Source organism: Tetrao urogallus (genome assembly GCF_951394365.1).
Source record: "Tetrao urogallus genome assembly, chromosome: 4".
In the NCBI taxonomy this organism is placed as follows: domain Eukaryota; kingdom Metazoa; phylum Chordata; class Aves; order Galliformes; family Phasianidae; genus Tetrao; species Tetrao urogallus.
In genome coordinates, this window is record NC_136817.1 from 10,779,301 (window position 1) to 10,805,586 (window position 26,286).

At 39.9% G+C, this 26,286-nt stretch overlaps 1 protein-coding gene across 1 annotated transcript; it reads left to right on the forward strand.

The window, feature by feature from the left end:
* Window positions 1-332: 332 nt before the first annotated feature.
* Window positions 333-17,198, forward strand: USP38 (ubiquitin specific peptidase 38; the record flags this gene model as incomplete). Its single annotated transcript, XM_079534408.1, has 10 exons — window positions 333-1,017; window positions 2,316-2,451; window positions 6,944-7,073; window positions 7,333-7,434; window positions 9,943-10,101; window positions 11,007-11,200; window positions 11,878-11,971; window positions 12,761-12,867; window positions 13,872-15,213; window positions 17,037-17,198. 10 exons carry the CDS (start codon window positions 333-335, stop codon window positions 17,196-17,198), a joined length of 3,111 nt encoding a protein of 1,036 aa, XP_079390534.1.
* Window positions 17,199-26,286: the final 9,088 nt, after the last annotated feature.

The window sequence follows — 26,286 nt, forward strand, 5'->3', positions numbered from 1 at the left end:
GCCCCTACAGCACAGGCAAATCGCTGCACCGCGGCCCCGCCCCGCGCCGCCATTGGCCAGTACCGCGTCAAGGAGGCCGCCGGCGGGCGCTTGCGCGGCTCTTTGCTTCCTGTTTGTTTTTTTTCGCTTCCGGGTCGTCGAGGAACGCTCAGCCGTCGCCGTTGGGGTCGCGGCGGTACTACAGCGGCTCGCGGGGCCGCCGCCCTTAGGCCGGCATAGCGCGCCGGGGCGACGGGAGGGCCGCGGAGAGGCGGCGGCGGCGGCGACGACGAAGACGACGGCGGCGGCGGTCCCCGCCGAGGCCCGGGCCGGTTCGCCGCCGCCCGGCCGCCATGGACAAGATCCTGGAGGGACTGGTGAGCTCGTCACACCCGCTGCCGCTGAAGCGCGTCATCGTGCGGCGGGTGGTGGAGCTGGCTGAGACGCCGTTGAGCCAGGCGCAGTGCCGCGCCATGTTCGCGCTCGGCACCCGGTTGGTGTTGCAGGGCCCCGACGCCTTCCAGCGGCAGGTGGGCCGCCAGGTGCTGGAGGCCTACGGTCGCTACCATCGCGCCGAGTTCGAGGCCTTCTTCGACCGGGGACTGGTCCTCGGCCTCCTGCAGCGCGGCTACGGCGAGCTGAGCTGCCGAGACCCGGCCATCCTCGACTACATCCAGGCGGGGCTGCGCCTCATCATGAGCTGCCCCTCGGTGCTGGAGCTTTTCGAGCTGCTACAGGTGGAGGCCCTTCGCATGGTGTGTGAGCGGCCCGCGCCGCCGCTCTGCGCTCGCCTGTGCCAGCTGCTGGGCGACTTCCCGCAGTGCCTGCCCCGCGGCAGGAAGCTCTCGCTCGCCTTCTGCCAGCAGCTGGTGCGCAGCATCGCCCACTTCCAGAGCCGGGGCAGCCGCGAGGCCGAGCTGCGCCTCTACGTCTCGCAGGTGACGCAGGTCAGCGGGCTGCTGCGCAGCGTCTGGAAGGCCGAGCCCGACACGCTGCTGCCCTCCCTGCAGGAGCTCTTCGCCGTCATCGCCGCCGCCGGTGAGCGCCGCCGCGGGGAGCGGGGCGGGGTCGGAGGGGGAGGAGGAAGAGGAAGGGGCGGCCGCCGGCCCCGGGAGCTCGAGCTCAGGGAGCGGGAGGGCCGCAGCCGTGTCGCCGCGGGGCTGCCCCGGGGCCGCTGAATCCTCGCGCCCGTGCTCGGATGCCGACCGATGGTCAAGGATGCGGAGGTCCCCGGTGAGAAGGTAGGGGGTCGTGGCGCTCGATTGGTTTGGGAGCTTGCTGTGTGTGAGTTTAGGAGTGAAGTACTGTAACGCTGTGTAAGATGCGCTGGAAGACCGGTTTTGAATGTCTTAACAGATAAAGCTAGAGTTCAGTATCGGAGGGAAATGGTCCTTCCTATGGACGGATATCGTCAGGCCTTCGGGCTGCTCATTCTCCAGAGCTAGAAGAACATAAAGCTTAGGAAAGATACGCTGCCTGAGGGATGTAGAAGAGATTTTTACATTGGTTCTTTCTGACCTCAGACATTTACTAAGTACTATGGCGTTAACAAATGTAATTTCTTCTACAGTTGAGGCCCCTAGGAAACTTTACAACGCAGTACAGTTACTGGCCAGTTACTGAGGTTGAGCATAGCCAGTATTTCACATGTTCTGTCTCCAGTTTTAGCAGGCAGTGCAGTGAATGGTTGTGTGGTGCTGGCATTTAGGTGCACTTACCAGTTCCGTGGGGAGTAAAGCAACAAGTTAGTAGACTCTCACCTTCTTTCAGGGATATTAGGTAACCAGAAAGTGTTATTCATGTACTTAAGTCATTGAAACCTTGATCTGTTTTCCTGTGGGATGGTGGAATGTGGGGTGACCTCATTGCAGCCCTTCAGTACCTAAAGGGAGCCTACAGACTTTTTGTAAGGGTAGATAACAGCAGCACAAGGGGAAATGGTTTTAAGTTGAGGGAGGGAAGATTTAGGTTGGATGTCAGGGGGAAGTTCTTCACTATGTGAATGGTGAGGTGCTGGAACAGGCTGCCCAGAGAGGTTGTGGATGCCTCGTCCCTGGAGGTGTTCAAGGCCAGGTTGGATGGGGCTCTGGGCAGCCTGGTCTAGTATTAAGTGGGGAGGTTGGTGGCCCTGTGTGTGGCAAGGGGGTTGGAGATTCGTGATCCTTGAAGTCCCTTCCAACCCTGGCTAGTCTGTGATTCTGTAATGTTTGGTGTAGGGATAGGTTCATCACTTCAGAACTTCATTGCTGCAACAAAGCTGGTGGGAAAATAAAGCATAGTTTTCCAGTAGCAGCTTGTTTTTGATTCTTACAACATGGCATGTTCAACTCTTACAGATACTGCATTTGAACCCTCTGTTGCACTGGCAAGTCTTGTGCAGCATATACCTTTGCAGATGATTACAGTACTCATCATGAGCCTTACTACAGATCCAAATGTGAAAGATGCCAGTATGACTCAAGCGCTGTGCAGGTACTGTATTTCACTGGGGAAGGGAGAGAAGTCTCAATCTTGCCTTTTTTTTGAAGCTACTTGTCACTTAATTTTAAAATAATTAAATTGAAACAAACGGAAAAGAGGGAGACCCTTTTATAACGTCACGTGAAGTTATGCTCTTTGATTTGTTAAACTAAGGTATATTTCTGATGCTGTGGATGTTACCAGCAAGGTTTCAGTTTAAAGTTACAGCCCTTGTTGCTGTTGTGGCTTCTTTTTCATGCTTTTTCGAGACAGGAGAGAGAAGAGATTTAAACAGAAACTAGAGGGAGGCTGTGTTGCTTCCAGATTATGTTTGCTCTTGAGACAGCTTAAACTAGGAAATGCAGAGCTTATGTATCTTCATGACTTCTTAGTAGGTTTTGTGGGGGACAGCACCTCTTTCCATTGTCTTTCAAACCTTCAGTGGTCCGTTGCATGTTATTGAATTTGTGGAAAAATAGGAATGATGTAAAGACAATTGCTTATTATATTCCTGTCACTAATATAAACATAAACATCAAGATTATAGTGCTATTAACACTAATTCAGAGAGTGATTTGGACTGGTGTCTTCAGAAATGTAAGTAGTGCTAATGTAGAAAGACGACAAAGGATAAGTAAGCCGTTATTGAAGTTCTTTAGTATTATTTTTTCCTCGTGGCTTTGGAAGAAGATTCTGTTGAACACAGGTAGAAAATGTGTGAAGAATTTTAACAGGAGGAGGCATTTAGAAATTTGTCATGTCCAAAAAAGCTTTTAATATTTTGTAAGTATTATGTTTTTCATTTACCTTCATATACTTCATACATATCTTAGTGGAATACTGAGGATATTTCTGAAAACACTGTGTTTAAATTGGGAAGACATTTCTTTTGGAAACATAATACCGTTGTTTAGGAACCTGTAAAGAGTCCAGTTGATTGAATACTCTTCAATGAAGATGCATGGCAGGCTAATATTCAGAGCTGGGAAATTCAGAGGATTCTTTGCATACAAATTGCTTGCTGTTAGTGTGCTGGTGATTAATCTTCATGTTAGTTTAATTTTAATATTCATGTTGTATTACAAGCTTAAACACATCGGGGCTGTTTAACTGTAGCACTAGAACAACAGCTCTAAGTGCTGCCTCATAATACCAGCTGCATGGAGGAGTTTTTCGTCTTGCTTTTGAAAGGGCTACGTGCTCTTACGTACTCTATACGTAGAAGAAATGGTTGATTTTAAAGAATGTGTTTTTAGTTCAGGGCACTGACTTTTTAGGAATGTACTGTTTTCATTTTTAGATGGTTTCATGACAACCCAGGTTGCTGTGACTCATATGCGAACCTCATAAGGTTCTCCTGGGCCCGCTGCTCGTGTCTGTGTAGGTGTCCCCGAATGGCCTCCCATCTCTCAGGCATGTTTTCTGCACCACACAGCTTGATGTCATCTGCAAGTGTGCTGAGGGGATGCTTGATCCCACTGTGAGTGTCACACTGTGCGCTCTTAGAGGAGGTAATAATGCTGCTGGAGTGCTTGGAGCAGTGAATGACTGTTGTCATCAGGCTTACCTCATTTCCAAAAGGTGCAGAACTCCAAGCACATCAAGGCTTGTGGTAAAACTCAACAGAACTTTGGTTACTGCAGTTTAGAGACCTGGTTACTCAATTCCTAAGGACAGCTATCATGAATGCTAAAGAGCCTGACTGAATGTGAACATAGAGTTTTGGAAGGTGGCATGCCTAGTAGTAGTCTGAGGGTTCTTGTTGTTCGTCTGGTTTTTAACAGGATTTATCTGCTCCTGAGTCACTGGAGTCTGTCCGATGGTACTGAAGATATTTTCACAGAAGTTGCTGCTTTAGGATGCAGAGAGGAATGAATATCTTACTCTGTCCAAAGGTCACAGATACTGTCTGTCTTAAGCGCATTGGATAACGGGCCGTTATAGAGTGATATGAGGAAGAAGGTCCTCTCAAGGCCTTTGGGATATTTTTCTAGACAAACAAACAAAGAAATCCTGTCATTATACATTATCATCGTGTTCCGTATCTGTCTCTGTATAAAAACTCAGTAGGAACTGAGTAAGTACAATGCAGAGAGGATCTGATAACTGCAATGTCTGATGTCATCAACCAGATCTCAGATTTTATGCTGAAGACAGATCAAAGCATGTCAAAAATTTAGTTCTATTTTTTTTTTACTTTTTAGTTTAGTTTTATAAGAACATCAACTCTGCTTTTAAGAGCAGAAATAATTTTTCAAGATGGGAGATCTACGTATATCAGTTGTGTGGAGAATGAGACTTCTTTACAGTGTTCATCATACTGAAATAGTAGTTGTTGTTCTATCAGTAACGTTTAACTATTAGTTAAATAGTAATTATACTGAATAGAGATGACACAAGATGTTGTCATATGACCAGTTTTGGGATTGAACACAGGAAGCCCCAGCTTCCACCCAAAGCATTGTTTTTCATTTGGAGTTTTTACAGAAGCGTTGTTGAAGTTGCATGTATTATAGTAATGGTAGTATTTCAGAACAGAGGTTAATTATGTGGAGCTCTACTGAGGGGAAAAAAAAAAAAAAAAAAAACAACTCTGAAAAGTTAATTAGGAAAACTAAATATTTTGTCCTTTGTTTTTAACCATGAAGGATGTTGTGTCACTATTGAAAAATAACAAGTTTACAAATTGAAGGTAGGGTGGTAGGATGAATGCTGAAGACTGTAGGACTTTGAGGCTTAGGGATCTCATCTGTAAATTTTTTGCAGGGGAAAGGAGTTTTGGCTGGAATTGAATTCCCCACTTTAGAAAGCTTATGGAAAGACTGCTCATAGGAAACACCTGAGGTTAACATTGTGAAGAAAAGGCACCACTGCATGAATTCAGAGTAAAGATTATGATGCTGGCTTGCTTTTTCCAGTCTTTGTGATAACCCTGGAGAAATCCAAACAGATCTGTTGTTAGTTCTTAAAAAGGCAGTCCTTATGATTTTTTATTTTATAGAAGCATGTAAATGTCATGTATGTGAGCGGATTGTAATTGCAAGACAAAATTTAGAATATATATGTACTATACACTTCTCAGTTCCAAATTATCAACTACATGTAAGTTCTAGCATTTTTTTCTTTTGCTTTATTTTTATGATGTAATAGCATGCCCATAATTCGTGTCTGGTCTTGCTAAACTCAATTCTTTAGCTTTGAAGCTGGGCTGTGAAACTTTTTCGTATTGATTGGAACGCTTCATTCTCCAAGAAGAATGTAGGACTTGTTTATGTTTGGTTTTTTTTTTTTTTCAGATTGAATGTCACAAGCCTTGTGGCATGTGCAGCTGATGATTTTCAGATGGCTTGTACAGATAAATTCTCTTCCTAAGCTTTTATGCCATGTTTCACTGAAATTTGTCTTTCCTGGTTGCAAATGACTAAGTGATTTAAGCTAATTTGATATTGGTTCTCATATAGGTGATTTATTATGTGTTTGAGTTCTTTACTGCTTTGTCCTTTCTTCAGAAAAGAAGAGCAGCTTGTGTTCCTTCACCACTTAGTACTGATAGATTACCTGGTGTTTGAGTGACAGTATGAAGTTGTGAGATAGTAGCTTTCCCCTACAGTTGCATGTACATGGAACAGCTGACTGCTAAAGCAGATAGATTCTCTGTGTTCTTCTTGGCTGGTGATGGCAGAATGTATATATGACTACATGTAAAAGCTCTGCGTGTCTGGTGTGTGGCAAGATACATTCGTATAGCGTCCATGCTTTTTTAGTCCTTTTCCCTTTCTATGAAGTAGGGTGGAAGCCTGCTAACTGAGCATGTTCATACTCACACCAACTGTTAGGCTGGTTACTTGTAATCTGTTCAGCTGTTTTAGAACTTAGGCTTGTAACAAATTAATTTTTGAGGATCTTTTTCAGAAGGCAATAAATCTACTTCTAACTTCCCCCTTATGTAGAATTGTAGAACAGAGCCTTAGCATTCTGTAGGGTGAAAGCATCCTTTGGATACTGTCCAGAGCAGTCCTGCTCCAAGTGGGGCTAAGCACTGAAGTTGGGCCTCACTGCTCAAGGTATTGCCCAACCGAGTTAAGAGCTTTCTGCAGAGATGGAGGTGCCACAGCCTTGTTGCGTGACATGCTTCACAGTGTGACCACGCTGTGGTAGGAAAAAAAGCATAAAATGCTTTAGCATAGTGGTGTCTTTGCAAACTAGTCAGTTTTGGTCTCATCTGTGGTAAATTCTATGGGAGGGAATATTTCCAATTAATGACACTAATTCATTTTTAGTTCTAAGCTTTTTGCCATAAATTGAATCTTGTCATAAGGTCTATAAAAGCTGGCTTCATCTTGAATGCAAAGTCTACACAGTACTTATGTTTTTTGCTTGTGTTTTTTAAATTATTTCATTACTTCTTGTGTATCTCTGTGTGTACAGAACCTTTTTGTTGAGGTTGAAGTGAATGACATATACTTCGGTTTTGTTTCATTAACAGTTTTTCCTTATCTTTCAGAATGATTGACTGGTTGTCTTGGCCTCTGGCTCAGCATGTGGAAACATGGGTGATTGCACTGCTGAAAGGACTAGCTGCAGTCCAGAAATTTACTATCCTTATTGATGTCACTCTGATGAAGATAGAACTGGTATGTTGGAAAAGAATAAAAGTGAAGGAGAGGAAAAGGGTTTTTTAACAGCTGTGCAACTGCAGGCTTTTTTTTTTTTTTTTTTTGCATTCAAGTCTTTGGTCTTGTTGTCCTGCGTAGATGATGTAAAATAGCTTTCAGTTGCACGTGATGTTTCTTTGTTTCAAGTGGTTGTCAGTTGGGAAAGCTGTTTACTATTCTATCAATGTCTTTCTAGATTTATTGAAAGTGTTTTGTTTTTGGTTTGTTTTTTTTTTAGGTCTTTAATCGACTTTGGTTTCCTTTAGTAAGACCTGGTGCCCTTGCTGTTCTTTCTCATATGTTACTTAGCTTCCAGCATTCTCCTGAAGCTTTTCATTTGGTAAGTTCCTCAAGAAATGGTTCAGTTCTATCAAGTGTATTTCACATGGGATTTTTCAATTGTATGTGAAAAGAAATAGGATTTAGGGACTTTGATTTAATCTCTGAGTGACCGACTGCATTGGTTCAGCGAGATGTGTACCACATTCACCTTCCTCAAAGTCAGTGCCTACCCTGAAATTGTTTTTAAGTGAGAGATGGCTCTCTAAGACTCAATCATAACAACATCCTGGCATGCACATGTTGTTGTTTTTTAAGTTGTCTACAAGGCTCTTATGCTTGAAGCAATCTCACATGTGTTGCATAAGTTATAGTAATTGTCTTAAGCCTGTTTTGGTATTATTTTAATGACCAGTCTTATGCTTCTTTCTGTTCCCTCCCCTGCCCTAATCCTGATCTAGGATGCAAAACAAATGAAATAAGCAAGTTGCTTTGAACATGCTCAAAATGTAAACATCTTGTTCTTTTTGTTAATTTTTCTGTTCTTCTGAGAAGTGTAAAATATGAGGTGGACAGAAGACTTATTCTAGGAATGTGGGTTTTTTTGCGTATCTAAGTTAATATTTCCCCTCCTAATGCTTGATCATTACATGATTGACTTTTATTAACAGAAGAAAAATGTTTTGTGCTCACAATGTGTATCTTAATCACAGATTATTCTGAAGTATGAAACTTGGATTCAACCTCAGCAAAAAATGATAATTTTGCATATATTCAGAGTTGAATTTTGACTATTACGCAGCTTGCTGTAACCTAGATTTTGATTGTTAGACAGATGTGGACTTCTGTGTTCTACTCTTCCTATGTGCTTAGAGCAAAACTACTGTATTGTACATCTAGTGTTTGCAAATCGCATTCTTGGAAGACAGCCTCATTTCTGTATAGACTTATGTCAAGTAATAAGTTTTGAATTGGAGCTTCTCATTCTGTAGGTCGTTGAACAGTTCGTTTTAGTGTTGTCATTTTAAAACAGTAGGTATCTTTTTTTTACAGTGACTAGGGTCTGCTTGTAAGATAAAAACATACTATTCATACTTACAGAGCAAATGGTATTTGCAAAAGTAATGAATATTTTGTCTTTGGCTCTTCGTGCTGATGCCAAAACATCAGATTAATTCTTGTAATTAATATACTTGTAAGAATATCATTATTTTAGGCAGTTTCTTATTTATTTCCTGTCTTTACTGCCAAACAGTTTGTAAGCTCTTTGTGATGAGAAATAGTTCTATCCATTTCTTCTGCAGTGAATCCAGTGTAAGTCGAAAGATGTCTAGAATAGTTCAGTTCACTGAGAGAAGCTGCTACTCTTCTTGGGTTTGCAGTGAGATAACTTTCTACTTGGCGTTTTCTTAAGACTCAAGTGTAAAAAAAGAAAAAAGTCGTATTTAAAAATGGAGATAGAACTGGATTGAAGATGAGAGAAGTGGAGTAAATCTTTGTTTTATATGCCATTTTCAGCAGCACTGTATTTGAGTTCATTTGCTAATAGGTTGCACTGATGGCAGGCTTCGTAAGCTTTGTAGGTACTGCTGTCTTGGCTCTGACGCTAGGTGGAGCTACAAACCGATTTCTAAATTGCAATAGAACACATGTTTTCTTTTGCTTGAGATGGCAAGTATTACTGTCAGTTAAAGAAAAATCAAGAGGGTTATTTTTTTAACTGTATCTGTGAAATGAGAGCAGGATATACAGCTGTTAGTGGCAGCACAGAAGTGAAATGGTTGCTGTTGTGTCGTTAATCACAGAATCATATCGTGGTTGGAGCTGGAAGGGACACTTAAAGGTCGTCTAGTCCAAAAGCCCTGCAGTGTACAGGGACACCTATAGCTACGTGAGGTTGCCCAGAATCCTGACCAGCCTGACCTTGAATGTATTCCAGGACTGGTCTTCCGCCTCATCTGTGGGCAGCCTGTTACAATGCCTTACCATCCCTATTGTTTAAAAAAAAATAAGCAAAAAAAAGTGCTTTCTTACATGCAGTCTAAATTTCCTTGTAGTTTGAAACCATTTCCCTTGGAGAGGCTCTGTCCTCTTCTTTCTTATAGTCCTATGTTAGATACTAAAAGGCCACTGTTAGGTCTCCCTAGAGCCTTGTTTCCTCCAGTGTGAGCAGCCCCCGCTCTCTCAGCCAGTCTTCATAGGGGAGGTGTTCCATCCCCTGCACCCATCTTTGTAGCTCTCTTCTGGATAAGCTCCAATAGGTCAGCAGTTCTAAGATGGGTTAATAAGGTGAGTACTATGGATGCATGACAGATGGAAAAACTGAATGTGTGTTTTCTGTGTTCATGAAGTTCCAGAACTTGATATATGAGCTGAGGAGAGCATTGAATACTAAACCGTGCTTTTTTAAGAGAATCATGCATATACTTTTCAGGTTTGTCAGTCACTTTTTACTTGAGAGCAAAATCTTTCCTGCTGTTTTGGGTGTGCAGAACAGTACTGTTTGTAGAACAAAATCAGAGAATAGAATTGCTTTTTAACACTTTTCTTTTGTTCCTTTCCTATTTAGATTGTCCCACATGTGGTCGGCTTGGTTCACTCCTTCAAAAGTGATGGCTTGCCTTCGAGTACAGCGTTCTTGATGCAGTTGGCTGAGTTGATACATTGTATGATGTATCATTATTCAGGTTTTCCAGAGCTCTATGAACCCATTCTGGAAGTTTTTAAGGTATATTAAGGATACAGACATGAGATGTTGCTCGTTTGTTATCTCAAATGTGAAGGCTGTGATCTAGTCTCTGTGGAGTATCCTCTTTGAGGAAAGAATTAACTGCATAATTTAATGGTAATTCTAACTGCTTGAAATATTCAAAAGCAAAGCAAAATTAAAGTTGTCCTGATCATCCAAAAGGCAATTATAACAGCCTTTCAGAAATGTCTGCAATCAGCTAGATTATGTAATCTGCTTTCCACATCTTGGGCCAACATAATAAAATGGGAGACATTACTTCTAGAGCAGCTCTCAAATTTAGTTACATAATGCACATTTTCTTAACAAACATTTAAAACAAAACAAAAAAAAAAAATGCAGGAAACAATATGTTGGTTATTATTGCCTGATTTTAGCGTCTTGAATGTTGAAGAAGCCTCTTGTGTACTTAGTGTTTTTACTTTTTTTTTCTTTTCATTCTTACACTTTGATTTGACAGAGCAGGATTCTGTCTCCAGCAGAATAAGGGTATTTAGGTGTTCTTCAAATGCATAGAATTTGAGGAGTTGTTGTGGGGGCAAAAGGGATTGCCTGAGTAAGCTGATCAAAGGTATCTACCCACCCCCTAATTTGTGTCATTTGGGAGGTGACAAAAACAAGCCTTGGAGTGTTTTGGGTTTCTTGGTTGCTTGGTTTTGTTGCTGTTGTGTTTGGTTTTTTCTGCCATAGTACGTGGCATAGTACTGGCTAAAGGTATTTGTGCTCTAAGTATTCTCAAAAGGCGATTGTAACGTATGTCTTCTGGGCTAGCGAGAACCTCGAGGATAGAAGGGGGGCAAGGGAAGATGTAGAAGACTGCTGGGTGTCATTAATGAGTATAAAAGCAAGTATAAAAGCCTATTTTGTTCATGTTTCTCTTGTAGGATATGCCCAAGCCCAGCGAAGAGAAAATGAAGCTGATTCTCAGTCAGAGTGCCTGGACTTCTCAATCCAATTCTTTGCCGTCTTGTTTATCTAGACTTCCTGGAAAATCTGAAACTGGGAAGACGGGCCTGATTAACCTAGGGAATACCTGCTACATGAACAGCATTATTCAGGCACTTTACATGGCTACTGAGTAAGTCCTTTTTACCAGCTCTTTCCCCTAGAGCTGCTTAACTATAGCGCTATTGTTGTCAACCATGGCTAGTTAGCTGTTGCGATTGAATTATGGCTAGTTAGCTGTTGCGATTGAATTGCTTTACACAGAATGTAAACATGCCCTGGGTTACTCAGCTACCTAGGGCTGAGTGAGTTTCTCTGCGTGGTAATTACTGACTGCTTTGTTAAGATCCAACTCTGTGGAACTGCAGTTTTAGCAGTTAAAAATCGTGACCCTTTCTATCCATTGTCAAAAAGATAAGTGCGTTGAACTTAGGAGAGACTGAGTCAGATAACAGCTATTTCTTCAGTATCTAAAATGAGAGTAATATGTCTGACTTCCAGATTCTAGATAAGTCATTTTTTTCTTTGTTCCCTTTAATATTGTGAAAATTTCATGATTATCTTTTCGTTATTCTCTAGAAGCTATTGGAAAAAAAGTTCATTTCTAAACATTTGAATATTAATAGGAACTTCCTAGCGATAAGTTCTTACTGTACAATAGTTTTGCATTTCTGCCATACAGCAGAGTCCAGGAATTGAGGGAAGGTGTTGCATGTTTTGCCTTCTTTTAAACTGAAGTAATTTGAGCTGGAATGTTGACCGTGTTACTGCTATAAATCTACCAGGGCAACTGTCTGCCTCTTCTTTCAGTTTCAGAAGACATGTTTTATCTCTGAATCTAAATGGTTGTAATTCATTGATGAGAAAATTACAGCATCTTTTTGCGTTTTTGGCCCATACCCAGGTAGGTGAATTTTTCATCTGCTCTTTCTTAAGCTTAGGTTTATGTGCTAGAATTTAAGAACAAATGTGATGCCATAAGCATACTCTTGAATATATTAAAAATGTAGATTTGTAGGGACGGAGTCTGCCTCTAAATGTTCAGGTCTTGATGGAATTAGAGAAATCTGTTTCATAAGTGGGACACTGTGGGCTGTTGAAGGTTTTCTTTCAGAAGGCAAAATCAAAAAATCCCAGCAAGACCTGATGTGATATACCAGTTGATTTTATGCAACTTAATAGAATAAACTGTCACCTTCTAAAGTGATTTCTCCTTGAAATTTCATCGTGTTTCAAGTTACTTCATTTATTAAAGTTCATTCTCAAACAAAATATTTTACTGGTGTTAGATGAAAGATAGTCCCTGTGAAAATGAGGATAGGTCACCTTAAATATGTGTGGTATTAACGAGTTACTGGTATTCTTACAAAAAAATAAATGCTTTCTTCTTTTTAAGTTTGCCAGCAAGAAGAATAACTTGTTTTTAGGCATAATATCTGGCTTATGCTTGATACACGCTTACTGTTTGCTTAGAGGATCCACTTGCTTTTATTTTTTTATACTAGAGGAAATTGCTGCAATATTGATGACCAATACTCATCTTTATCCTCATGATTGTGGTACAGAAATGGTCTGTATGCGGACTGTGCTACAATTCCTTTACAATAATGTTAGCCAGAGTCCAGCTGTCAGTATGGAAGTAATCATGAAGTAATTTGTACATACCTCTTCTGTTTGTCCCATATGCTAACAGAGGGAGGCGTATGCTCCTAGAATTTTCCTTGAGGCGTCCAGACCGCCGTGGTTCACCCCTCAATCACAACAGGATTGCTCAGAATATCTCCGGTTCCTGCTCAACAGGTATAGTTATGTCATTAATGGGTAGAAACCCTGTTGTGTAATGGTGAACTTGACATTAGGTGCAGTCATTCAAGAGCTCCTTTGTGTGAGTGAATGGTGGGAGTTCGGGGTTCGTTGCCTGACTATCTCCTGTTCTATGATAGATGTATCATCTGTGAAACCTTTGTGTGTTTAATCCATGGTTAAGTCCGAATACAGCCTTCTCTCCAAGTCATTCAAAGCAGGTTATATTGGTGGTGGTTTTTGTTCTTAAAAACCTAAACTTGGGTATTAATTACGTTAGCTGTGGTCCCGTCATGAAGCTTCTGTGGTTGCTGAAAGCTGTTTGGTCATTTGTCTGAAGTTTTATGTTTATTTTATATAGCGTATGCAGCTATAATTCACATGGGTTAGATAAGTCAGGAAGGTATGTATGTGTGTTAATAGTTTATTAAGTGAATTAATGACAGGTAAAACAAAAAAAACCCCACAGGATATATTAGTTAGTTGTTAATTTTGACCTGCTGAGTATTTTTACGGAGACTGAATTTATCTCATTTGTGCCAGTGTCCTTTTTTCCCTGTCTTGGATTTCTTTTGCTATAGTTTCTAACTTTCTTGGCTGCACAATCCAGACCTTTTGTTCTCCTCTGAAATAATACAGCACTACTTAAACAGCTATTTCTTCTCTTAGGAAATTTGACATAAGGAGCCAGGCAAATGGGGAACTGATTTCTTAATAAACATTGATTGTTAGACTTCTGAAGAACTGCTGGTTCACTGAGCATATTTATTGTGTTAGATATAATGAGATTTGCATGAAATGCCTTTATGCTGTGACTTAATACTATTGGATAGTACTGAACTATGTAGCTTGATTATATAAGCAATAAAATTGTTTTTTTTAATTTAAGATGTTTCTATCTGCTTAACAACTTCTAAGTGTAACTGGAAAAAAATCTTGAATGGTGCAGCAGTATTTTTGGAGAAAATGGAGTAGTTACTCAGATCTCTTTTTGTCTTCAGGTTGCATGAAGAAGAGAGAACTTTGAAAGCATTGTCTTCAGCAAAGTCTGCTGAAAGTAGGAAGAATGAAGAGTCCCAGGCACAAGAAACTGTCCCTAAAGCACAGGTATTTGCCGAAGCACTTTGTAAGGGGAGTGAAGAAAGAACTCTCATAGAGAGAATGTTTGGAGGAAAACTGAAGACTACTATCTGCTGTTTGAACTGCAAAAGCACATCTCAAAAGGAGGAAGCTTTTACAGATCTCTCTTTAGCTTTCTGTCCTCTGATGTCCTTGGAAAACGCTAGTGTGAAATGTGTGGAACATTCTGAAATAAAAGATGGCTCTGTGGTGCAAACTACTATTTCAGCAACTTCGGCTGGAGGAATACCTCTCAGTAGCTTGGAAGTAAATGGTGGAAGCAACGCACTTACAAATGAAGGAATCCTAAAGGATTTTTCTGCTGAGCCAAACTCTGAGACAAAATCTGAATTGAACAAGGATCAAGATAGTAGGGATGTTTCTTCTGCACTAGTAGGGAAAAGCACCCCATCGGTAACGGACTTACTGAATTATTTTCTGGCACCTGAGATCCTTAGTGGAGACAATAAGTATTATTGTGAGAAGTGTGCCTCTCTACAAAATGCTGAGAAAACTATGCAAATCATTGAGGAACCTGAATACCTCATTCTCACTCTTCTGAGATTTTCGTATGATCCAAAGTGTCATATAAGACGTAAAATCTTGGACAGCGTTTCTCTGCCACTTCTTTTGGAAGTGCCAGTCAGAAGAGCAACATCCCCTCTAGCTGTGGTTTCAGGAAGTTGGTCTGTTGATGTTGAGGTTTCTGATATTGGAGAAAATCTTGCTAAAAAACTGAAGCCCTCAGGTGCTGATGAAGTGTCCTGCCCACAGCTGGTGCCCTACGTGCTAAGTTCTGTGGTGGTGCACTCTGGTGTATCCTCTGAAAGTGGACATTACTATTCATATGCTAGAAATGTTACTGGTTCGGGTTCTTCAGGACAGTGTCACCAGTCTCAAGCTTTTTCTTTAGTTTCTCCTCAGAATAAGTTGTTAGCAGAGGAGAGTCCCTGTACTGTTATAGAAAGTGAGCTGGACACTGAGATGCCAAAAGAATGGTTTTTATTCAATGACAGCAGAGTGACATTTACCTCATTTCAGTCAGTCCAGAAAATTACCAGTAGGTTTCCAAAGGACACTGCTTATGTTCTGTTTTACAAAAAACAGAATAGTACCTGTGGCTACAATGCAAATTCAGCAAATGGACTCTGGGTGAATGGAGACCCTCCCCTACAAAAAGACCTCATGGATGCAATTACAAAAGATAACAAACTATACTTGCAGGTAAGATTAAGGTAATATGTGAAGAATGGTCTCCTTAAAACTTCCAAGAAACAATTTATAAGGGGGTGAAAAGGTAGCTTTTAAGCATTCTAGTATACTATATAAATGTCAAGTCTGGCTTCTGTGTTGATTCTGGTCTTAGTAGGTTAATGGGCTTTCACCATTAGATAGGAAGCATGAGTTAAAATGTCTAGTGCATTTTAGTTGAAACAATTTTTAGTGAAGGTGTTTGTGCTGGTCCTTTAAGTACTTGTAATTCTGTGCAGGGAAAGCTGTACAAGCTACTGTTTTTCATTGCCTCTAAGAAATTAATAAAATAGGTAGAAGTATATTATAGGTAGAAGTATATAAAAAAAACTCTTAGTGTTTTTACAAGCATATTTTCACTTGAAGAGACACTGAATTTGTACAACTGTGATTATACAAATGCTGTCACCATGAAGTGACACTTCAAGTGAAAACTACTTGTTAGTGACTGGAGTCTGCTTTTGGCTTGCTTTGCTTTTCTGCCCTGAGAGCTCTACCTTGTTGTCACCTCCTCAGGTTGTTAAAAAAAAAAAAAAAAAGAGTGAAATGCAGTGTTCCACAGTAAAATGTAGCTTGTTTTGACGACTACTACTTAAACTACTACCTAAACACTATTGTGTTTAGGCTGTGTAACAGTCGAACAGTTCACTTGTTTGGCTTTTGATTCATTAAGATGCTCCTGTATGAGCTTAAGGTCTATTCAAATTAAAAGTAGTAAAGTTCAATATGAGAAGGAAGAGTGAAACCTCAGTATGAAATTCCTTTAGAATAGCTGCAATTATTTAACAAAACAGAGAGCTTCAATTGTAGCTTTGTTGCTCATTTCTGAGTAGTTAAAGTATCTGTCCTGTGATTTTTTTAATGATACTTCTCTCGGCTGCATGAGGTAGCATAAGATAGCATGGCTTCTTCAGCTTCAGTTCCAAATCACGTGAAGTTTTTCAGAGTTAACTTCTTCCATTGCTATGAATGCAGTAAAAATCATAGTAGAATTTCCAACTCAGTGCTTAAGTATCTTTAGCACCTGTGAAAGTACATTGAGAAATTTAAGCCTAGTGCTTTCACAGTAGTATAACAAGTCTTTGAGGTTATTGATGTTGTTCCTTGCTTCCATTGGAAGGTGGAGGAGTGAGGTAGAAACTCAAGGTGACCAATGTAATTACGAAAACTTTGTTAATATTTCCTCCCGTTGCCTTATGGGGTAGTGTGTAATGGCCAGTTGCCACATGAAGTTCTGTCAGTCTGATTCTTAGCACCTAAATACTTTTATTGTTTCCTCAATTAAGCTTTTGCTGTCATGTCAGTTTTTCAGAACCCTACCTCTTTTTTGCCCTGCTTAACTTTTGAAGCTCTTAGCCAATTTCAGGAAGGGATACTAAAGACAGAGTACTGCATGGTATGTGAAAGTAGTTGGAGTGGAAAAACTAGTGTATAATATCCCTGATAGAAGAGCCTTTACTCATTCAGTTTTTTAGTTTCTTACAAGCCTGTCACCTGATTAATAAAGGTGTCAAGAGTCTCTTTTCTTATCTCTACTGCTCATAGAGGTACCTCCTTGAATTTTCCAGAACCTAACTGGTATTGTCTTTAGAGCTTTAGAGAATACTGCACGCTGATGTTAATAGAGGGTTAGCATCACAATAACTCAAAAGTAAGTCCACACTGAATGTAAACTAAATACTTGTTTATCTTTTTGGTGTTTTTTTCTTGTGTGCTACACTAGTATTTAGTTGATTCAGTGGAATTAAAACTTGGGTTTAAAATAATTACCTTGATTTAATATTCTTTGATTTCAGGAGCAAGAGCTTAGTGCTCGAACGCAAGCACTTCAAGCTGCCTCAGCCTCGTGCTCTTTCCGCCCCAATGGATTTGATGACAATGATCCCCCGGGAAGTTGTGGACCAGCAGGTGGAGGAGGAGGGGGTGGATTCAGTACTGTTGGTAGATTAGTGTTTTGACTAGGCAGATGACCTGGAATACACTGGTTCTAAAGCAGCGCGGTACCGCTGAGGACAGTTAAATGTTGAACTTACTGTACGAAGTTTTGAGACTTCATCCTTGTTTAAAAGCAAATGTTGAGCAGAAGCAATTCTTGCGTACCTTTTATTTGAAATAAATAAGCGCATAATGGAAAAAAAAAAAACTACCTCTTAAAAATTCAGTTGCTTTTATAGTAAGATATGCTTTCCCTAAAGACGGAAAATTGAGATTTTTAAGTAGGTTCTAACACCTCTGCATTTAAACAAATGCATTTACATCATTTTCCATAGACTTTATCCACTTAATGAAGCAAGTTGATTTTGACTCTGGTGGCGTTGTTGTATATGTGCAAGTTCTTTCAGATGGGTTAAACTACATGCATAGTTTCCCATTCCACCTTATTTTACACATCTGATAACTTCATAGTTTCTAGAGATGATGCAATCATACAATGAAGGCAATAAATTAATGTGAATTGATACAGTACTTCTAAAAATATTCAATATATTTACAGTATGAGTGTAAAGAAGAAAAATATAAATATTTGCAAAGCTATTTTCCACAAAAGTGCATGTTCTGTGGGAACAATGTTTTTAAATAGAAGTTACTAACTTTGTAGCATTTTTTATTGTTTTGAGAGTTTTAAAATTATTTCAGGGAATATATATGCTGTGTATTTGAAAGGAAGAGATTCTGTATGTGCCTTGCAGTACTGTAACTTAAATCAAGCTTTCTGAGACTGCGGAAAAGGAAGAAAATGGTCGTGGTCAATTTTTCTTGTCAGTGTTAGGAATCAAGTGTTTTTAGAAAGCTATTTGGTTTCCAGAAGTAAAAGCTTAAAAAAGGACTAAGTTTGTCCATTATTTTTGAATCAGAGGAATATACCTAGAGAATTATTATTTTCATGGCTGCATTGGTTAAAGAGTTCAGTCATAAATTTTGAACTGCACTTAGGAAATCATAGGAAGGCTACCTATATGGATCCTTGCTGAGGGTCTGTCCTTGTAAAAGTCCTTCAAAATTTTGCCTTCTGGTTTGTTTTCGTTTTTAATTTTTTTAGTGAGAAATAGTTGATGAGTTCAGGCTTTAATTGTCTGCAGAAGACCAAAATGACATCTGTGGAGCGACGTCTACTGGCTTATTGTGCCAGCATAAATCAAGGAAACCACTCTTCTAGTCTCGACAGAATTAGAAACTGTTTTTGATGTGCAATGAGGGTAACAAAAGTAAATGAGTTACACTAAATGTGGTGATTGATTCTGAACTTGAATAATCTTATACTGAAGTGTAAATTTATTTAAAATATTTTTTAGAAAATTCTGCACTGTTTTGCTGTGTTTTTTATATTCTACTTAGTGACAAAGTGCATCTTTAAAAAGCATGCGAACCTGGCAGGTGGTAGTTAAACTGTACAGTATTTTTTTTTTCTGAAAATGCCTTTTAAAAGCATAAACTAAGTTTAACTTGGTTCCTGTAGTGCTGAGTAAATGGATTTTAGTCCACAGTAAGGTATCCTAGCTTGCAAACTATTTTTATATTGTCACTAAAATTGCTACTTGCTCTGCTATTGGTTCATATGTTGCTGTTCAAGAAAGCAGTTCACCTTCAGTTTCATTAAATGGCTTCCATGCTCTGTTTTGACTGTTGTATGTCAGCTATCTCAGTTGTACTGGTGGGTTCAACTGTGAGATGGGAAGTGTTATGAGACCAACGTGAAGAATATTCTCATGTAGCTTGCTTGAGTGAAGTTTTCTTGAAGCTCACTCCACCTTTACATCTGGTAGCTTTCAGTCTAAGAGGGTTTTTTATTTCCTTTTAGGATTTTCTCCAACTTAATTCCAGTTTTAAGGTTAATCTGGTTTGTTTGTTTGTTTTTACCAAATTGTGGGAAGGACGCACTTAAAAGCTGTTAATTTGTGTTAGAGTGGGAAATGTTTTCTGTCTCCAAATGAGTTAACTGTTAATTTTAAAGCAGCAAAATTAAAAGCAGGAGCAGATGTTTTTACTCTATATGAAATCAGGCTTTTGTAAAGGTCGGTTTTGCTTTTCGTGCTCTCCAGTAAAAGTAGCCTACCTAAAAAATGTGTGGTATGATTTTTGTGTACCTATTGTGTATGTGTTTCATGAGCTCTTGAAAGGCTTTCTACACTCTAGTTTGCCTATTATAAGTAAAATATTAAATTTGGTAACTTCATAACAGAGTAATGCCACAGTTTAAAACTGGAAGTCTCTGAAGGTTTTTGCTTTGTCCTGTTGATGCAGTTACTTTGAGTTATACAGCTTATGTTTTTAAACCTAACATATCTTTTTACAAGTCTGCCTTCTGACCTGACAGCCCTCAAAGGCAGATAGATACTTAATGTGGAAGGCTTAAATAAAGCTAGTGGGAGCGGAGAAGTATTTCTTGAAATTGTAAGCCTTCTTCTTTGTTTACAGTAACGGCACTGCATGTTTCAGACAGATGAAGAACAGTGTACATATGGTACTTCGATTTCTGTTGCCTGTGAATGAATGCTGGATGATTTGTTTATTCACTTTGCTTATTCCACTCTTAATTTGTTTTCTTTGCGAGTTGAATAAGTAGAAAGATATATAACAGTATTTCTGATACTTAGTTGTTTTTTCATTTCATGAAGAATTTAATGTTGTACCATACAAGAGGGTAGTATGTCCTCTAAAAATCATATTCGCTTTTGGCAAGATTATGTTTTGGTCTTTGTATCATTGATCCATGCAGTTGCATTGACTTTCTTCCCTGAAGTTGATTTTTGTGTGTTTTTCTTCACATGGAGAATTACAGTGGATTGCTGTGAGTATCACAAACGTAAGAAATGATTACAGTGCCTGAGTGTGTATATCCATGATGAGGAGAGAAAAGCCATCATTGAAGAAGTATGAAAAAATAACTAGTTCTGGCTAGCACTTTTTTTTTTCCCCGTTGTTGCCTGCTCTGCAAAGTTAAATATTTTATCTGCTCTGTCTCCTGGAAGTTTCCTTTGATGGGTAAGCTTTAACTCTAAGCCAGTATGTAGTGAGTGTTCTTTTCTTCTGGAAATTATAGGTGAAGACTGGAAGCATTGTGAGCTAAATAAGAGTTAGAACAAAAGGAAGTACAAACTTTCTGTAATTAAGTCTTAGATTAGAAACTGCTTGATCACAAGGATTAACTCTGTAACAGACTTAAAGCCAAGACCTGCCTTAAGGAAGAGACAAGTATATCTGTGTGAGAAATAAAATGCAGAGCAGTGTCTGAACAGTAGGTAACCAGACCTGATACATAGAGGCCCCTTCCAGTCCCTTCCTAGAACGGTGCTCTTCTCTGGGGCTTCCTCTCTTGGCATAACCAACTCTGTTTTTAAGGCTCAGGTTAGAGAAAGCATTTTTCCAAACTTGTTGGATTCTGGGCAAGTGTGTGGATTCAGGATACGCAGTTCATATTCCATTTTTTTTTTTCCCCACTGTGACTAATAACACTTTCTTTAGCCGGTTGTACTGGAATCAGGCCTGACAAAATGCACGGCCTGCTGCTGCTGTGTTGATAAGCAGGATACTGCTGTGTGCCCTGAAATGATGGGCAGGTTGCTGGCTGCCACAAGGAGGCGCACCTTGCCTGGCGGCCATCTTGGGCCTTTGTCACCCTCAGCACCTCAGAGCAGCCAGTTCTGGGGGTGCAGTGGAACTGGGCCTGGCCTCAGGGCCACAGTAGGAGGAGCCTGAGGTGGAGCAGCGCTGTATTCTGCCCTCACCCCTTCAGGGACACCCCTGGGCATGGACGGGCAGCTGTGGGAGCAGCACACAAGTGTACAAAAGGGGGAGGTAAGGAAGATGTGCTGGTGCTGGGCTGAAATGGGTCTGCGACACCGCAGGAAGGAAAGAATGGCTCTAACCTGATTGACGGTTTGTGTATATTGTAATGATATAACCATGTGCATCTGCCATCAAGTTGTGACTTCTGTGTAATTCCACCAGAAGGTAGATATTCTGTCAGCAGTGCTTTGTTACCAGGCTAAGTCCTCCTCAACTCTCTGCTGTGTGTGGGAAAACCTGTCAATAGGCACGTGGAAAATACTGATTAATAATTTAATTAATGCTTTAATTTGTTTTTCAAATGACTGTCACTTCTTTTCAAGTGTTCTTGAAAGAATTACAGAATTTGATGCTTAACTCCGTAAAAGAATGTTTTTTGTTTTGCTGTGTTTTTTCATGATTTTGGTCTGCTGAAATATTAAGTATAGAAGTCTTGGGTTGCAGCGTGCCTGTTCTTAAACCTTGTTGTTGTGAATTGGATTAAATATTTAATGGTATTTTGTATCAGTTGAAAAAAATACGGGGGCAATTGAGTGTTTTAATGCACATTTGTGGGACTGTGGAAAGAAGTCTATATGTTTATTTTAAATGCCTCAGAAGGTGTCTGAAAGCATATAAGCTTTCAGTGTGATCTGAGAGGAAAGATATTTCAGTAAAATATGGTTGTAGTGTTGGTTTGTTTTTTTTTTTTAAAGTATGTTAAGTATATTTTGTAAATAATATCTATAAATCTCAGCTTGAGGGAGTATGCAGGTCCATGAAAAATCAGTTAAGGGTGACAGGTGGTATTGAGCTAAATGGATGCAGAGAACCTGATGTTGACAGTAGATGAATGTCATGTGTTGCAGTAAGATCAGTGTGTTTTGCTTGAGTTGCCTTCTCTGTTCACGATAGTAATGCTTATTATGCTTGTTCTACTTGGGAAAAGGGGCAGCCTTAGTTCAAGTTTGTTTGGATGGAATCAGCACAACACAAATCACGACAGTTAAATAGTTGTTGAATTGAGATCAACCGTTACTCATAGCTAAACTAATTGAGAACAAACAGAAGAGCACACTGGTTTACTTTACTAGTGGGGGGGCAGAGAAAGCTGTTAACTGGGAGAAGGGTGTTGGACTCATGGGTTTTAGGGTAGGTGTCTGCCAGAGTTGTTCATTGGGTTACTTAAGTCTACAGAGATGATTTAATTTTCCTTTGACGTTTATTCAAGGTCATAAACATCATTTGAAATGCAGCAGTTATCAGTAATAAAGGAAATTATGGCACAAACTACTATAAATGAAGACTACTATAAATAAAGACACTTTTCAACTGCTTATGTGTGTATTTCTTTTGAAGACTCCTGTGACTGCAAGTTGGAAGAAGTTTTTTTGGTGTTAATTTTTTTCTTTTTTGACAAAGAGATTACTTAGGAAACTGAAACAATTAACAGACCTGCTAATAATCCCTAAGTTACTCCTGGGTGATGAATTATGTGGGAAGGAAGAGAAAGGTTTGGGCTGCCCTTAGAGTGTGCATTATGAAGTTGTCTCCTAGTTGGCTGCCCACACCTCCCTCTGGCATTAGAAACATATGCCTTTATGTGGTCTCAGGATTCAGTTGAGTACTGTGTGTGTGCATAAAATCGTGGGAACCTACCCTTCTTGCAAGACCAATTCAGGCTAATTGAATAATTATTCTTGACCTGACCAGTCTCAGTTTGGCTTTGAGTAACTTCTACCTCCTAAATACTGAGGTAGAGGACAGATCTAGCTTGAACATAGCAGAGAGCCTAATTGTAGCTTGCTTTGGCTTCAGTAGGAACTGCTAGTTCTGTGCTGAAAAATACTAGGGCTGCGAGTGTTATTTGCTGTTGATGAAACAGCAGCTATGCAGAACTTTTTGGTAAAAAGAATTGGCGATGGTATAGAAAGCAGCTGTTGAACTAACAAACCCAAATGATGATATCACCTGTACTTTGCATTTGGGGGTTGATGTGAATGAAGACGTGAGGATAAGTAGTATGAATCTGAGGAAGTCGATTAGAAAACAAACAATACTGAGCTTGTTAAAAACAAATAGTAGGCTTTCTGAGGAAGATACTACTTTTTTCCTCACGTGGGATCCTAGGTGCTGTCAGTACGACCCTATATGCAGCTAACAAGAGTACTGTTCCTGTGGTCTCATACGGTGTGCTAAGAGGTGGAAAGCATGTAGCGTATATGCTAAGACAGCAGTAATATTAGTACGGTTTCTTTGTAATGTGTCCTGCATTCATGTGCTGCAGACTTGAGTATACTCCTAGGAGAAGAATGTTTCCTTTAATCACAGGCTTTGAGTAACATAATATTTTGTTTTGGAACTCCTAATTTTTCTGGAGACCTATCTAATAAGCAGTTTATAATCAGTTTTTCTCCGTTTGTGAGTGAATAGCCAAGTTAAAGTTCAGGTCAAAATGAAGTGAGTAACTTTCCTAACTTTTTTTGACAAGGCTGCTTGGAAATTCAGCTCAAGTCTGTCATACTTGGTCCTTCTTGGTGCTGTGGATGTGCTGAACTGAATAGACCAGGATGAACTACAGAGCAGCAGCTCTTGGGCATTCCCCTGCCTGCATTCTGGGAGTGGGCATGAATGCTCAGATTCGAGAAGATCTGATTGAAGAGAAATAAGTAGAAGAGATTTTTTTTTAAGGTAGGGGTAGCTGGAAATAAATGTAAGCATGAGCTTGAGAGAGAGCATGGGTGTGCAAAACTGGATTTCGTATTCTTTGAGACGAGATGCTGAAGTTTTGCTCAAACAACTTCAGATGTCATGTGTACATAAAGAAGACAATGTGGGGGAAAATGTGTATCAGCCATCTGGTCAAAGTAACTGACCTTATTTTTTTTTTTTATGGTTAGTTGAGCTGAACAGGTGTCTGGTCCCCTGCTCACCTGCATTCAAGCAAACTTGTTTGGACGGAAGTGAATATTTGGGGTTTTGTCTCTGACTTTTGCAAATAGCTATTGAATTTTTTCGAAGGAACTCTCTTGTCTGAATATACTTCTTGTTTGTAATGTATGATGCATACTCTTTAAGTGTCAAATCTGATGTGATAGAAATCTCACTTGAGAGGAAAACTAACAGATGGTGAACAAAGCACTGGAAGAAGATGAAAATGACGCCAAGGTATATATTAACTCATCCTTTGAAACTCCTGAATCTCAGCTTTTTTTAGGATAGATATTTTACTTCAGATCTTTGGGACCCAACAGAAGAATTCTTTGTTTCCCTACCCCTTAAGTAATACTGAATCACAGGGCAGTGCAATCTTTCTGCTGCTGGGGCTCTGTGGTTTGATGTTGGCCTGAGGGAATGCCAAACTACAGTTTGTTCAGTTCAGGTGGAACCATATGCACTGATGTTTGGGCTAACAGAGAATTGACTTGGGTTTCTTCACCTGGAAGTCACAGTGATCTAAGTGACACACTTAGCATAGTAATCTGCCAAGTGGGGGCTTGCTATGCGTTTGCAGAGTATGCAGAGTGATGAACAAAACTATTTTATGACTTCAAATACACCATTGTTTTTCAGAGCAATATGAACTTTGGAAATTGGTTTTCAGTTGGTAGCTGCAAACTAACCTGTGCAATACCAGCAGGTATTGTGAAGAACAGGAAGGAATACTTGGGAATAAAACTACCCCAACTTGAGTATTCTTCTGCAGTATTTTTTCTCTTTACTCGCATAGTTCAGGTTGGAGTTGAAACTTCAGCCATATTTTGTGTCATTGATTTCATCTCAGAGTAAGTTTTTTACTTGCTGCATTGAGTAGTACAAGTTTTTAATAAAAGTAGTCCAAGACATGTAATTCAAATACAAGTGTTTTTTGCTCCCCACCTCATTACTGAGATTCCTGGTGCATTTTTGGAGTAATTACATTTCTATCCAGTAGAGAGCACTAATGGCACTGCTATCTTTTAGGTGACTTTGCATCAAGTGTCTCATACATATTCTGTGCTGTGGAGCACTGGGCAGGGGTTGGAACTGCAGCTTTTTCTAAACTATTGCATGGCTGAAGCTCTGCTCAGTAGAACTGGGAAGGGGGAATGTAGAATTGGAGTCTGCTGGAACCCCTCTAGTAACTTCTACCTCCAGTTTGGAAACGTATCAGCGGTCAACTTTGCCTTGAACAGTTTGAAGACAATTAGCATCTCTGCTTGAGGGACTGGTGGCAGACTAAACCGGAGTAACTGATAATGTTGGTACAGATATTAAAGGCTGTGGAAATGCCAGTGTTACAATTGAGGTGGTTCTTGCTTCGTAGGCTCAACCTTTTCTGTAGATATGGCTGAAAGGTCTGTCTTGCTAATAATGTTTGGTGTCTGCATTTGCTTCTGTACCAGGACAGTTGAGCTGGATGTAAGATAGGTTAGCAAAGCTGCAATTTTATTCTTCATGATTTATGTAGTATGAGTGAGACTACAATTAGCTTGAGATGTCAGATGGGGTTTACGGCCGGTTGTTTAAGAATAACAATTTCTTTGTTTGGTTTGTGAGGAAAATTTGATGAAATCATTGAGGGAATGTAAACACAGACCCATAATAATGGTTTTAAAATAACTTCAGAGTATCTTAAAATCTCTCTTAACGTGTAGGTTTGCTGAATGTGCTTGTAGTAGTTCAGTGATTGTGTTCTGTTGGTTTAGGAGTGTGAAGATGCTACCCATAGGGAGGGAAAAAAAGGAGTTGCAATTTGTCCTTGGGGTTACAGATTAATTTTAATTGTGTGACCAGTGTAAATTCATCTTCTTAAATGTACAGGCAACCTGAGAATCATACTGAGAAAAGTATGCATTTACAGCAATTCATTTCAGCTTTGGATGATTATAAGGATAACTGTCTGGAGGCATGTCTTTATTTTTAAGCACCTAAAGAAAAATAGCATCAGCCGCACTACAGAGCACAGCATTTTATCTCTAGGTTTGTTCTATTAGCTGTTGCATGGTTTGATTTCTGTTTAAGACTGCTGTTTTATTTCAGTAACAGCTTCCTCTTTTATACCTGCTGCTTCAAACGTAAGAGGTTCTGTTCAACACATGGAGAAAAAGATCTGAGCATGGATAAGATGCTGTACTGTGAAAATTAGAGCTACCAAACCCATTTCATTTCTCAAATGGGAAAAACACTGTGCTGTAGAAGATGAATTTAAAATCCTTAGTTGCAAACTGTTCCTAGCTACAGCTGGGTACTGTTCTTGGGAAGTGGGCTGTTAGCAGGTATCATTTCAGCACACTTTCA